The 13,872-nt window shown below is 36.8% G+C and overlaps 1 protein-coding gene across 1 annotated transcript; it reads left to right on the plus strand.

Moving 5' to 3' along the window:
* The first annotated feature begins 5,333 nt into the window (after positions 1 to 5,333).
* On the plus strand, positions 5,334 to 12,018 carry LOC107698722 (S1 RNA-binding domain-containing protein 1-like). The gene is made up of 5 exons (XM_016499824.1): positions 5,334 to 5,383; positions 7,549 to 7,733; positions 8,190 to 8,208; positions 8,750 to 8,934; positions 11,395 to 12,018. Exons 1-5 carry the CDS (start codon positions 5,334 to 5,336, stop codon positions 11,685 to 11,687), a joined length of 732 nt encoding a protein of 243 aa, XP_016355310.1. The 3' UTR covers positions 11,688 to 12,018.
* The last annotated feature ends 1,854 nt before the right edge of the window (positions 12,019 to 13,872 follow it).

Consider the following 13,872-nt stretch of genomic DNA (forward strand, 5'->3'; position numbering starts at 1 on the left):
GGCGTACTTTGGCTTCAGTTGTAGCATAGTGTGTGTACTCATGCAATTACACTTAATTTTGTGACTTGGTATGTGTATGTGTGCAGTTGTGTACAAACATCTGAGATCACACTGAAAATCTGGATTTTTTTGCAGTTAAACCTGGAAATAAACAATGTTTTATGATTTTACACAAAAAAAAAAAAAAAAAGTAAAACAAAGAAAGTTATGACAAAATGAAGAGGAAATTGAAGATTCTGTACTACTTGTAGGCCACTAATCGCATGTAAATGCAAATTTATATTGATATTATTGTATTGATATTATTATTCTAATTATAATGTCAATTATATATAATTGATATTATAATTATCTTTATACAATAAAATTTATAATAAATGTGTGTATAAAATTGGATTAGTAGTATTATATAGTATTATGTATAATATTCTATTTGTATTTTGTTTGTAATTTAATACACATTTTCATTACAAAATTGTATATTTCATATACATTTTATAAAATGTTATATTTTTATTAAATCAATAGAATTGGAATGATTAATATATTATTTAAATAGAATTAAAAAATAGAATTATATATATAGTTAGTATTTTACAAATTATATTGCATAATAATAAATTGAATATTTAACAAAATGTAAAAATGAATATTGATTAAATCGATTTAAAATTGAACACGCCTTCACTGGTGGTCTGAGACTTGTGGACACCTCTGTCTATGTGTGAATCATATGCTTTTCTATCCACTCCTTCTTTGCCTTATCTGTCGTCAGAGGTGCTTTTTAGGGTCAGAGGTCTAATAAAGCCACTTAGGGGCATGAAGTGGGGGAATATTCACCCTGTTATATCCTCCCTCTTCTCCTCCCCTTCTGTTTGTTTTCATTTCTCTCCGTTAGGCTTCATTTCCAACTAAACCAGGCAGAAAAGCCTCCCTTGTAGTCCCCTGTATTATCAACATTCTCTATCGTTACCAAATGCTGTGCTAATGGATGTTGCTCCACTCCAATTGTCATCATGAGCCCAGGCATATTTTTCTTGGAGTAACAGGATTTGATTAAACATGGCCACCAGCAGTGCTGAGTTGGTAATGTAGCACCCAGCTAATGTAGCGGACTTTAACAAGGGTTTTAGGGGGCTTGGGAGGAATTCTGGGTATTGCTAATAAATTCTATCAAATATGTTGCGATCTTCAGCCAGGGCTGGAATCATAAGGCTAATGATGCGAGCAGAACCGTCTGAGCGATGTCTTTATAATGATGATGACAAGCTTAACATATTTCCAACAATCTGTAACCCATTTATGCACTGGGTTCATCACTCTTGTCCTCTGTTTCACCAGCTCATTCTCATTCTCTTTGCAAATTATTGGACAGCCCTTTTCACTTCCTCTCTCGTTCTCATTTATATTAATGCAGCAGTTAATGAGAATAGAAATGAAATGAAAATACGCCCCTCTTTGCATCAGTGACTGGTTTGCGCTTAATATTTGTGAAGTCAGGACAGGAAGTGCCTTAAATCAGTCACACATTGTGCTTGTGAAAACATGCCGCTTGTCTTCCTCCATTTCGTGTGTGATTTCGTTGCACGTCAGGCTCTTGGCGAAGCGTGGGCCAGCGGACGGTAATGGCGGATCATGTTGCTCTAATGTGATGAACTTGATACCCTTAGCCCCACCACTTCCCACTCATACACACAATGTGCATACACAATATGTAGCGCTGACCCCCTGATGGACCATCTCTAGTATTTAAGTATTAGCTGTGAAGCAAAGGTTGATGTGAGCTCTAATTGGAGCCTCCTACCAAAATAAACTCACATTCATTTGACCAGTTTCTGTGACGTGCCATTTTATTATAGCCAATAACTGATAGTGCTTTCTTTGTTCTTCAATAATTTGCGAGAGGATGAAGGGGAGAGCATGATATTTACAACATTAAATATTGATATTGTGTTAATCCCACATGTATGATAATATCTTAAATAATCAAGTGCCAGTAACCATATGGAAAATGTTTCCCATACAACGACCTAACTCGCAAATTGACTACCGCAGTATGTTGGAGAAATGAACCAACTAGTCACGACTTTTCCTGAGATTTAAATTCCCGAAGAAATGGGATAACCTTTTACAGATGAGATATATATCTATGGTTTCAACAATATGTCATTAATGATGTCATGCGCAGGTGGTGGAGTAATAACTTCTCCTAATTAATTGATTCGAGATCTCAGAGACGGTGCTGTAACGAACATGGCACCTGATGATTACTTAACTATTTTTTGTTGCCTGTCGTTTTGCTTTATTTGATGTTATTTGACTCTGCCATTTCCTTACACATTATGCACATGGGCACTCTTCAAAAACCATGCTGATTGTTAACATGCTAAAATATATATTCTTAAATATATTAGATTGATTAGAAATACATTGATTATGTTAGAAATATATTAGATAGATTATATTAAACATAATAGAGCTGTAATTCCAACCACGTAAGTTTGTGATGCTGTTTGTGAAGTTTCGGGAAACATAGTTGAACTATGTTGGTAATGACAGAGCTTAGGCCATAGTTTGCTAACGATACGCAAAAAAAATTTGTTACTGGATGAGTAAACCCCCTCTGGGTGCCAGCACAAATAATGAGGATGATCAGCTTTATACTTTGTATCGGCAGACAAAGGTAGGGCCATAGATGTACCGTCAAAGATGTAGATTGTTATGTGTTCAGTGACTAACACCTTGATATAACATCTGCAGCAATCACAGTCACCACGAACAAACTGGAATTAACATCCTTTTAGCTGGTGGCTCAAACAGATTACACAGACACAGCAGATAGCGGCATAATAAAAGTCCCTCTACATGTACTCTCTCTCCACTTTCCTACACTCCTAATAAACTCAGAAACAGCCCAGCTGAGACCCCCTCCAGAAACCTGAGCCCTTGGGCCAATCGTCTGCCACCGCCACACTCACACTGTAACTGTTCATAAATCACTCAGAGTTCAGCTCTGCAACCTCCTCTCTCTCTCTCTCTCCCTCTCCCTCTCTCTCCATCTCTATTCTGTCCTTGTGCCAACTCTGGTGCTCCAGAGGGACAGCTGGAGGGAAGCACAGTGTCCCTGACCAACATCACGGAAATCTGTGAAGGACCAGTGGAGAATGATGGGTAGTTGCCGTTGGGCAATATGAGTGCTTGAGTAATTTGTTGAAATTGGTATATGTGTGAAAGTCATTTACAAGCAGGTGTTGTCAGGACACATGCTTGTGTCTGACTTTTCAGTTAATTTTCCACTGGAAATTTGGTTCTGTTTTATTGTGTCATTTTTAACATTCACCATATGGTGATTAATGTGGAATAGGATTTTTGGTGATTTGTTTGCAGTAGATGTGTCTTTAGTTTTGTCATTGTATACATTGTTAATTTGGTAACACTTTACAATAAGGTTTAATTTGTTAGTGCGTCTTAATGCATAAACGATAAGCACTACTTTACAGCATTTATTAATCTAGGTTAATGTTAATTATATATTATATATAAATACATATACTAATACATGCTTAACATTTGAACTTGTATTAATGAAGATTATTTTATGAACAAACATGAATTCATAATAAAAGTAGCTTATTATGCAAAGAATTGATCAAAAATCACAGTAAAGATTTTTACATTGTTACAAAAAAAAAATCTATTTCAAAGAATTCTAAATTAATGTATCACAGTTTGTATAAAAATATTAAGCAGCACAGCTGATTTCAGTATCTAATAATAAGAGATGTTTCTTGATGTCCATGTTTCAAATCAGCCTATTAGCATGTTTAATTGCATTTTAAAATATATTTAAATAGAAAACAGTTATTTTAAATTGTAATAATATTTCACATTGTAGCTGTTTTTAATGTATTTTTGATCAAATAAAATAAATGCAATATAATTGAGCATAAGAGATTTCTTTAAAAAAAAAAACATTTGAAATTTCTTACCATTAGTGCTGTGGAGGCTGCAGAATATTCAATGTCACTTGAATGACTCGGTTCTGCAGTTCTTTCATCAAATCTTTTACTTGAGAGACAAGTTGGAATTCATCTGCAGTGTGTGCATGCGTTTCTGTTACTCTGCATTTTCATCACCTCATAACTCAAAGGCCCAACAGAGCCTATGATTTTTTGTTGTTTCACTAGATCTAGTTCTGCTCTAGAACTGTTAGATGTTTCAAAGTGAGCAAGAAAGGCAGCTTTTGGCATTGCACTTCTGTGTGTTCATAGTATTGAAAATGTCTGGGTTTTGGTTTGTTCTTAGCAGGTTTAACTCTTAGAAAACTTTGATGCATAACTCATCCCACAGTGTTTTCGTTAAGGTATGATAACTTGAATCGTGCAGCTTGTTGAGGAGAGGTATGTTGTTAGGCCTACTTTTCACCTGGTGGACTATAAAACGTCACCAATCACCAGCCATATTTAGAACATATTTTTGGGGGGTTGGATTCAATGCTTTTGAATTAAAGAAACACCTAGCAACTCGCTAACAGCCACCCAGAACACCATTGCAACTGCATTGCGACACCTTAGCAACAACCTAGAGCACCCTAGCAACCACATAGCAAAGCACATAGCTTTGGTGACCACTACATCTTATCATTGGGTCTAATTTTTTAATAATTGTGTGGATTATTCGTAATTTATATGTACAGATGTGTTTCTCACTAAAAAAATTAACTAAGTCACAAAACATGCGTACGTACATGAATTTTTTCTTAAACTAATTTTAATGATTACTGTAATTTTAATGAATCTGGAGGTCATTTATTTGCATAAAACATGCCCAAACTGTCTCCATATTCTTCACAACTTCTCTTTTACAACCTTTCATCACTCTCAGCAAACATATGCAATCTAAAGATGCAATCTCTCATTAACCAGCTATACATGCCTTTATTTGCATTTTTATGCAGAGGCAGAGGCAGAGGAACACACTTGTTCTTACTCTTTTACTGTATATGATGAAAAGTATTGTATAAAGAGAAGTATCTATATATAAAATGTAATCTAAATGCTTTTATAAGGCCACCCAGAGTATGTGATTTTTCTGTACATGTGATTTCAGTTGTTCCTACGGTTTTTTTTTTGGTAAATTTGAAATATATTTCACCCATTGACACCCATTGTTTTTTTAGACAGGAAAGGCATCATTTTCATTTTTTTAGAAACTGTAAAAATCTACTAACCTATAGAAATTCTGGTTTCAAATATAGGTTTTTTTATAGTACCTAGACAAGATAAGTAAATCTACAGGAATTATTGTCGATGTTTGGACACACACAGTTTAAAATGACACCCTACCAGCATCCCTCCTGTCAAGCGTACACTTTTTCAGGACGGTGAGTCGAGAAGGAGTAATGATCAGTATGTATGTGTATTAGTGCTGTGTATCTGTTTGTGAGCTCAGACAGTGTGAAATTGTGTGGGTAAATGCAATAGAGCGAGTGTGAGTAGATTTGCCTGTCACTGTTGCGGTCAAGCCCTCTGTCTGCAGCAGGAAATGGGTGGGGCTTGAACCCACCTGCCCTGTCAGTCACATAGAGGACAGCTGCGCTGGCGTCAGGCTGTCACGGCGACGGCCATCCATCAGCAAGCTGGCTCAGCAGATTTGCCCCCTTCTCTTGCCAAAACTCACATTCCTGTAATGCCCAGGACCCCAGCATTCCACAGCCACCTCTGGACAGCTTGACCCCATGATACAGGCTTATTGCACACTCCAGGACGTGTGTGTCCTTGTAGAGGTTATATCACTCATTGGCACTGCTCTGATGAGAGAACAATATTTAGGCACTAACTTTGTGATTTTTTGAAGACAAATTGAGGAATTATGGACTGACCTTTATCAGTATGTTATATTTACATTTAAAGCAACTTACAAATGATGACAATTACACAAGCAATATTATAATGTTGTGATATAATTGAGCATTTTCTTATTTTTATTTAGACAGAATTGTATATAATTTTTGTATCGATCATTTAACAATTTTTGACCATAGTACAAAAATAATATTAATTGGTTTATTGGTATTTGTCAAAATTTTACTGTGGGAACATTTCTTATGGTCATGGTTCTTATGGTTAAGAAAATCTTTTGGAATTCTAATCTAATTATTCATAATTTTATTTATTGAGCAAGCAAACACAGGACAAAACATCACAGACAAATGTCATGCAGTCTGAAAATGTTAGGCACACTGTTTCAGTAATTGTAATATGCAATAATGAATTAATTTATTTAAAAATAATATTTTTTATTAATAAAAAAAAAAAATCTATAATTTTTGTTACACATTCCAGGTTCTTTAAGCAGGTATTTTTTAGTGATGAGTATGAGCAGAGCTGTGATTCAATCTGTTAAGTACGTAAATAATGTCATAATATTTGTTAACAATTATGAAGGGATACTTATGGTCTGTGGTGAAGAAATATACATGGGTTCCTTTTGAACCACTGACAATTTTTTTTCAAAAATCAACTATGTGAACATTTAGTATTGACAGATGTGTTACAGGTTTTTGAACACCCTCAAACTTGTGTGTGTATATACTGTGTGTATATATATATATATATATATATATATATATAGGGTTCCAAAACCAATGTTTTGTTTTTGTTTTATGCTTAATAGTAAAGCACTAATATAAAGCTGTTCTTTTTGGAGGCATCTGGAGAATCTGGAAGTGTCACCACTGGGTGTTTATTTATTTATTTATTTTTAATCAATTTCAGTGCAACTATAACATCTAATAATTATTTGCCTAATGATTGCCACCCATACACACAGTATGCTGTATATTTACATATTGTGGTCATTTTTCGATTTGCAGTATATGGCCCTAACAGACCTACTATGCAGCACAGTATGAAGCTGAAGGTTAACCAGTGTCTCAGTCTTGCAGTTCATGATCACATCATGAATTAATATGCTCATCCTGAGCCAGAGCTTATGGGCTGTGCCAAGTAATAGGCCATGTGTAGACCTTTTTTGCTGGCTGTGTTTGGTCTGTGTTCCTGCTTCACTGCTCAAGCCTCAGCACTAACCTTTTCCTTTTATGTATGGTGCTCACAAGGCGGTTAGATTTATAGAGGGAGACAGAGTCTTCATCTCTGGGACTCTAGAAATCAAGATTTAGGGCATAATTAGTCTAACCTCCCCTCCCCTACCTACCTCCTCTCCCAGTCTTTGCTCCACTCCGTGTGTCGGCCTTCAGGCTCCTCGCTAGTGTCGGGGGAGTTCCTCCACATGCACTAGGCTCTGAGAAGGGCTATTAAAAAGCCATTCTTTAAGACACCACCTCCCATGGACCTCAACACACCTCACTGCCTTAACACAGCATCTGAATCAAGTGTGTGTGTGTGTGTATGTGGAGTGTTTCTGAATAAGAAATAAAGTTTGCAGAAGGTGTTATACGAAATCTCCTTAAAAACTGATAAAATGCACTTAAATTTGTTTCTCCACTTGTCAAGAAAGTAATTTTCTCTTCTTGCTCTCTTCATTCAGGTTTTTGTCTCAAATAGGTGGCAGTTTGGATCAGATGGGCAGTGCTGTGCTCAGGCAGAGTATTGAGAGCAGTGTTAAGAGCAGAGGTCTGGATGTCTTGGCCAAATCTCTGGACACCACACCTGAGACTCTTCAGCTCATTGTGGATGGACTCACTCAGCCACCTGGCTTTGACATTCGTCAGGGTAAGAATCTATGATCTATGATGTGCCCTCTCTTTTTCCTCTACATAAAGGACAGAATAATATTTGTATCTGAAGATAATTGCAGGACTCATCAATAAAGATTACCCACTGGCCCGGGACAGTTAATATAACTCTTGCACTAGTAAAGCACTAATATAAAGCTGTTCTTTTTGGAGGCATCTGGAGAATCTGGAAGTGTCACCACTGGGTGTTTATTTATTTATTTATTTTTAATCAATTTCAGTGCAACTATAACATCTAATAATTATTTGCCTAATGATTGCCACCCATACACACAGTATGCTGTATATTTACATATTGTGGTCATTTTTCGATTTGCAGTATATGGCCCTAACAGACCTACTATGCAGCACAGTATGAAGCTGAAGGTTAACCAGTGTCTCAGTCTTGCAGTTCATGATCACATCATGAATTAATATGCTCATCCTGAGCCAGAGCTTATGGGCTGTGCCAAGTAATAGGCCATGTGTAGACCTTTTTTGCTGGCTGTGTTTGGTCTGTGTTCCTGCTTCACTGCTCAAGCCTCAGCACTAACCTTTTCCTTTTATGTATGGTGCTCACAAGGCGGTTAGATTTATAGAGGGAGACAGAGTCTTCATCTCTGGGACTCTAGAAATCAAGATTTAGGGCATAATTAGTCTAACCTCCCCTCCCCTACCTACCTCCTCTCCCAGTCTTTGCTCCACTCCGTGTGTCGGCCTTCAGGCTCCTCGCTAGTGTCGGGGGAGTTCCTCCACATGCACTAGGCTCTGAGAAGGGCTATTAAAAAGCCATTCTTTAAGACACCACCTCCCATGGACCTCAACACACCTCACTGCCTTAACACAGCATCTGAATCAAGTGTGTGTGTGTGTGTATGTGGAGTGTTTCTGAATAAGAAATAAAGTTTGCAGAAGGTGTTATACGAAATCTCCTTAAAAACTGATAAAATGCACTTAAATTTGTTTCTCCACTTGTCAAGAAAGTAATTTTCTCTTCTTGCTCTCTTCATTCAGGTTTTTGTCTCAAATAGGTGGCAGTTTGGATCAGATGGGCAGTGCTGTGCTCAGGCAGAGTATTGAGAGCAGTGTTAAGAGCAGAGGTCTGGATGTCTTGGCCAAATCTCTGGACACCACACCTGAGACTCTTCAGCTCATTGTGGATGGACTCACTCAGCCACCTGGCTTTGACATTCGTCAGGGTAAGAATCTATGATCTATGATGTGCCCTCTCTTTTTCCTCTACATAAAGGACAGAATAATATTTGTATCTGAAGATAATTGCAGGACTCATCAATAAAGATTACCCACTGGCCCGGGACAGTTAATATAACTCTTGCACTTTTTGGGCCAGTGCTGTGTTGCCACAATCACATTTGTTAATTTTGTACATTAATTTTCTTGAAAACTGCTGATTTGTCGCCAGGATAATGTTATCTATCTGACTAACATAGATGAGGTTTTATTGAAATTGTGAAAATGGCTTATGATAGTCTTTAGTAAGATTGCTATATATATATTTCTAGCAAGTATAAAATACATTTCCAAAAATTTAAATGTATTATTCTTTTGTGTTGGGTCCAGTGAAAAATCAAAACTACTGTCTCAGCAGAAAATAAAAATCCTTGTTGTTCACCAAAAAATGAACGTTTATTATTTACTCACCCTCATGCAATTACAGACTCATTGACTTACTGCCTTACTGCAGAAGTTTAGCTGAATGTCTGGGCAGCTTTTCCAACATACTTTCATGGCAACCCATAACATTTTTTAAATTGGGTGAATTTGTTGCAAAATTGTACCATACTAATTTGTATGATCTCATTTGTACATTTTCGTACGAGCCAAGGGTTAGTTTTAGTTTTTTCTTTTCTTTTTTGCATGCATTTTTTCTACAAATATCATAGTTTTGAATGAATTCAAATGAAATGGGCAACTCAAATAGTTTTCTCATGAGGTCGGGTTGACAACACGTTTCCGTGTGCTGCTTGGCCAATCTAATATAAATATCTCCTTTTGTATTTCACCAAAGAAGGTAGATCATATATATTTGTCAGCTAAGTAAATTATTAATTTTCATTTTTTGTTTTGTTGCTTTAAGAAATGTACATGTAGGATGACTCTACACATACAGACAGACAGGCAAATGTAAACTCAGCGCATGAACGTTTAAAATTTTCTATGATGTGGTTCGGATCGTAGCCTGTGGCAACATTTCATAGCAGAAGTTTACTGTACCTCAAGTTTCTACACAGATGAAGGTTTTGAAATCAGTTTAGCACAGCACAAACCAAAGTATTAAAGTACTTTCTCAACATGGCCGGTGCACAGATCACAGACAATGCTGGCATCTCACTCTCTTTTCCTCCCTCCCTTATAACGATTCTCCTCCTGTCTCCCTTGAGTCCGTCTCTCGTCTGTGAGATGACTGGGCGGCGCTCCAGGCTTTTGAAGTCTTGCCGCATAATTTTGGGGAAGACCCGCATTATTAAAGCAGACCTTCCGACAGATATATCATTAATGAGAGAGAAAGCTGCGTAAAGAGGAAAGCAGAGTAGCCTTGATTTCAGTGCTAAAATCCCCCAGTGACTCTCCAAGTGAATAAAAACGACCAAACAACAAACGCCTCTTCTGGTTTTAATGTTAAGTTCAGACATCTGAGAAGACATTGTTTTCCTTCTGTGGGTGTTGATAGTAAATGTTATGTTTCATTAAAGGTGACAGGATTGTAATTGAGATGAATGTCTTAATGTATTTTCAGGGTTGGGGAGCAGAGTTCATTACATGCAGAGAAAGGTTTTCTTTGGGAACGGGAGGGGGTTTCATTTTTGTATTTGAAAAGATGATGACAGTGTTGGTTGAAGTTGAATTAGGACTCTTGTGGAGGAAAAACTATAATAAATTAATCTGAAAATGCCACAAAAATTTTTTTGTACATTTTAATCAAGACCTTTAGCAGAGATGGTTGCAGGAGACTCCAGATGATGAGATGGCACCTCAGTGTCGTGCACTAGATAGGACACTAGCTTTCTCATCAGAAGGCTGCAGGCTCACTTCCCCTGGGTGGAAGCCTGATGGGCTCTGCTCTGTAGCCAGCTGTATAAATAACTTCCATGTGAGCAGTGCTCTAGGTAAGGTGTCCCGGATAAGAATAATCAGAGATGAATGTTTCCTGGACTGCAGAGCCTGCTGAGAGGTCATGTTTATGTAAAAAGCACCTCCCAAAGAAAATCACCCAAAAAACAGACAAAATGGACTCGGAAAGAAGAGGTTTGAGAGGCCTGGTAATTCTATTTGTTTTAAACCATTAACTGAAGCTTGTTTCTAATGTCTGGCTTTGGAGTTCTTGGATCAGTTTGGAGGAGGGTGCTTAAGATTTGAAGGGAAGGAGGCTAATGTCAATCTTAGTCTCTGGAAAAAGACAAAATCTGTTTAAACATTCTATCATTCCTTCTTTCCGTCTTTGTCTCTAATGGTGCAGTGACATTGACCGTTGCTTGGTGAAATTTCGCAAATTCCAGTAATTTCAATAAGAATCCAAGTTTGTGTTTTTTGTTCGAAGGCAAAAAAACTCCCCACCTACATTTTGCTCATGTTGAAGTTGGTCACGCGAATTCCACACCTTTACCTTAATTATTTTCTCTCTTTTTTTTTCTCAATAGATTTTGAGCAGGCAGATTTCAAGCGGGAAATTGTGTCCATGAATGACCTGCACGATGGAATGGTGCTAACAGGCCGTGTAACAAACACTGCTTTATTTGGAGCCTTTGTGGACATTGGAGTCGGACGTTCTGGTCTCATCCCAAAGCGTTTCATCACTCCGGATAAACTGCCTGTTGACCAGCGGCGAAGAAGCCTAGCTCTTGGCCCAGGTGAGCGGGTAGAGGTACGGGTCATGAATGTGGATCTTCATAGGAATCGGATAACTCTGGACCTCATTAGGGTTCTCAGATAGGAACTATTAATTGAAGGTTTACTTTAGTCAAGTCTAGTTATTCAACTCGGCTTTCATGTCACAAATGTGGAATAGTGTAAATGTTAACAGAAAAGGACAATTTTGCTATACTGTATTTGACTGTGTGGAATGTGCTGAAATATTTTTATTTGCACTTTAGCAAGTGTCTTACTAATCAGTCTGCAAATAATATTAGATTTATATTGTGTTTTTTCATATCTGGTGACATAAAAAGTTGATACCTTTTTGTTCATGTTCGAAGATGCAGTTTTGTTCTGCTTTACCCTTGACCTGCTGTTACTGTAGTTTTCAAAACCTTCAATAAAATAGATACCATGCTCTGTGAAACATGACAGGATTATAATTGACATGAATATCTTCATCTTCCCAAATATGACGGTTCCTGTTGCAAGTGAAGCCCTTCCTAAAATATAGTGAGTTATATATTCTCAGCAAATTATTAGAATATTGTCTGGAGGACAGTTGTTAAGTTGGTAAAAAATAATTTAGTTAAACATTATTGTCCTTAAAATACATTTTTTCTTAATGATACACATACAATCTTTTTTTCACTCCCATTCATACCTTTGCAGCCCCCAATTTACCAACTTGTGGAAAAATTGATGAATGCAATTATATGCAAAACTGAATACAGTTAATAATAATATTATTTAAATAATAATACTTAAATATGAAAAATGTTCTTTTTACATAAGTATTGTTCTGTGTTTCTCTGGCCCACTGTTAAGGCCTGTTCACACCAAGGACGATAATGATAAAGTTATAGTTCTAAAAATCGTTCTCAATATTAAAGAATAGCAGAGTCCACACCACAGCTATAACGATAAAGGCACAGAGAAACAATATCGTTGGAATCACTTTCAGAACGATTTTTTTTCCAGCTAATGAATGATAAAAACATTGACAGCCAATCAGAATCAATCCTGCTATAATGAGCTCAAGAATTTAAAGCGGCAGACGAGCATGGGCATGGAATAAACAGACGATATCGTCCGCTGGTGTGGACGCTAATATAGTTATCTTTATAATTATCGTTCTTGGTGTGAACGGGCCTTTACTGTAGTTTTATTCTAGTACAGCATAATTCTGATGCCTGAAGAGGGCGTTTCAGAGGCCTGTGATCAAGACACTGGATGCTGTTGCTATGGACCACTCAGGATGCAGCCACGGTCGCAGATGTTACGCTACCAAACTCAGGCCTGTTTGATTGACAACCACTTATCAGTCAGAGCATAGGGGGCTTGTAAAAGCAGCTGCCACACTGCAATATGACTAGAGGCCGTGGGGAAAAAACTAAACCTAATTATCCTAGACTAGCCACGTGCTAATGAGCCCTTCAAAATTAATCCCACGCTCCCTCGTCTCTATTATCTAATCTGTTTGTGTTTATATGACACAAATTAAAAAAATAGATAAATAAGAAACCTGAGGTGCCCTGAGCACTTAAAACAAACCACAGGGACGGAATTCCAAATGAGTGTGTGATTTGCATTGGGGACGTTGCTTTGTATTACAGAGAAGTTTCATCAGAACTCAGCTGCAGTGGAAGGATTGAAGCCTCATTGTATGATCAGGTGTGGTGGACTTTACATTGTTTTTATTCAATAATTCTGCCGTAATATGTCACATTTCATTTTTGTTAACTTAAACTGCTAAAATTAATGTTTAGATATACGGATTCTGTTTTTCCATATCTCAATTGTTTTAATGTCTTACTAAACATTTTTTGTCTTGTATGCCATAAAATCTCATGAGGACGCTATAAAGGCCATGTACATAACCGTTCAAAAGTTTACTAAATCAAAAAGTGACAGTAAAGGCAATTTATAATGTAACAATCGATTTGTACTGAATTTCAAATAAATCGTTTCATCAAAGAATCCTGAAAAAAAGTATCACAGTATACCACAATATTAAGACTGATAATAATAATAAAAGTTTCTTGAGCACCAAATCAGCATATTAGAATGATTTCTGAAGAATCATCATACATTGAAGACTGGAGTAATGATGCTGAAAGTTCAGCTTTGCCATCACAGGAATAAATTACATTTTAAAATATATTAAAATAGAAAAGAGTTATTTTAAATTGTAATAATAGTTTGCAATATTACTGTTTTTACTGTAATTTGATCGAATAATTGGAGATTTTGTGAGCATAAGA

The sequence above is a fragment of the Sinocyclocheilus anshuiensis genome, unplaced genomic scaffold, assembly GCF_001515605.1.
Source record: "Sinocyclocheilus anshuiensis isolate Anshui unplaced genomic scaffold, SAMN03320099.WGS_v1.1 scaffold1015, whole genome shotgun sequence".
NCBI classification, from domain to species: Eukaryota; Metazoa; Chordata; class Actinopteri; order Cypriniformes; family Cyprinidae; genus Sinocyclocheilus; species Sinocyclocheilus anshuiensis.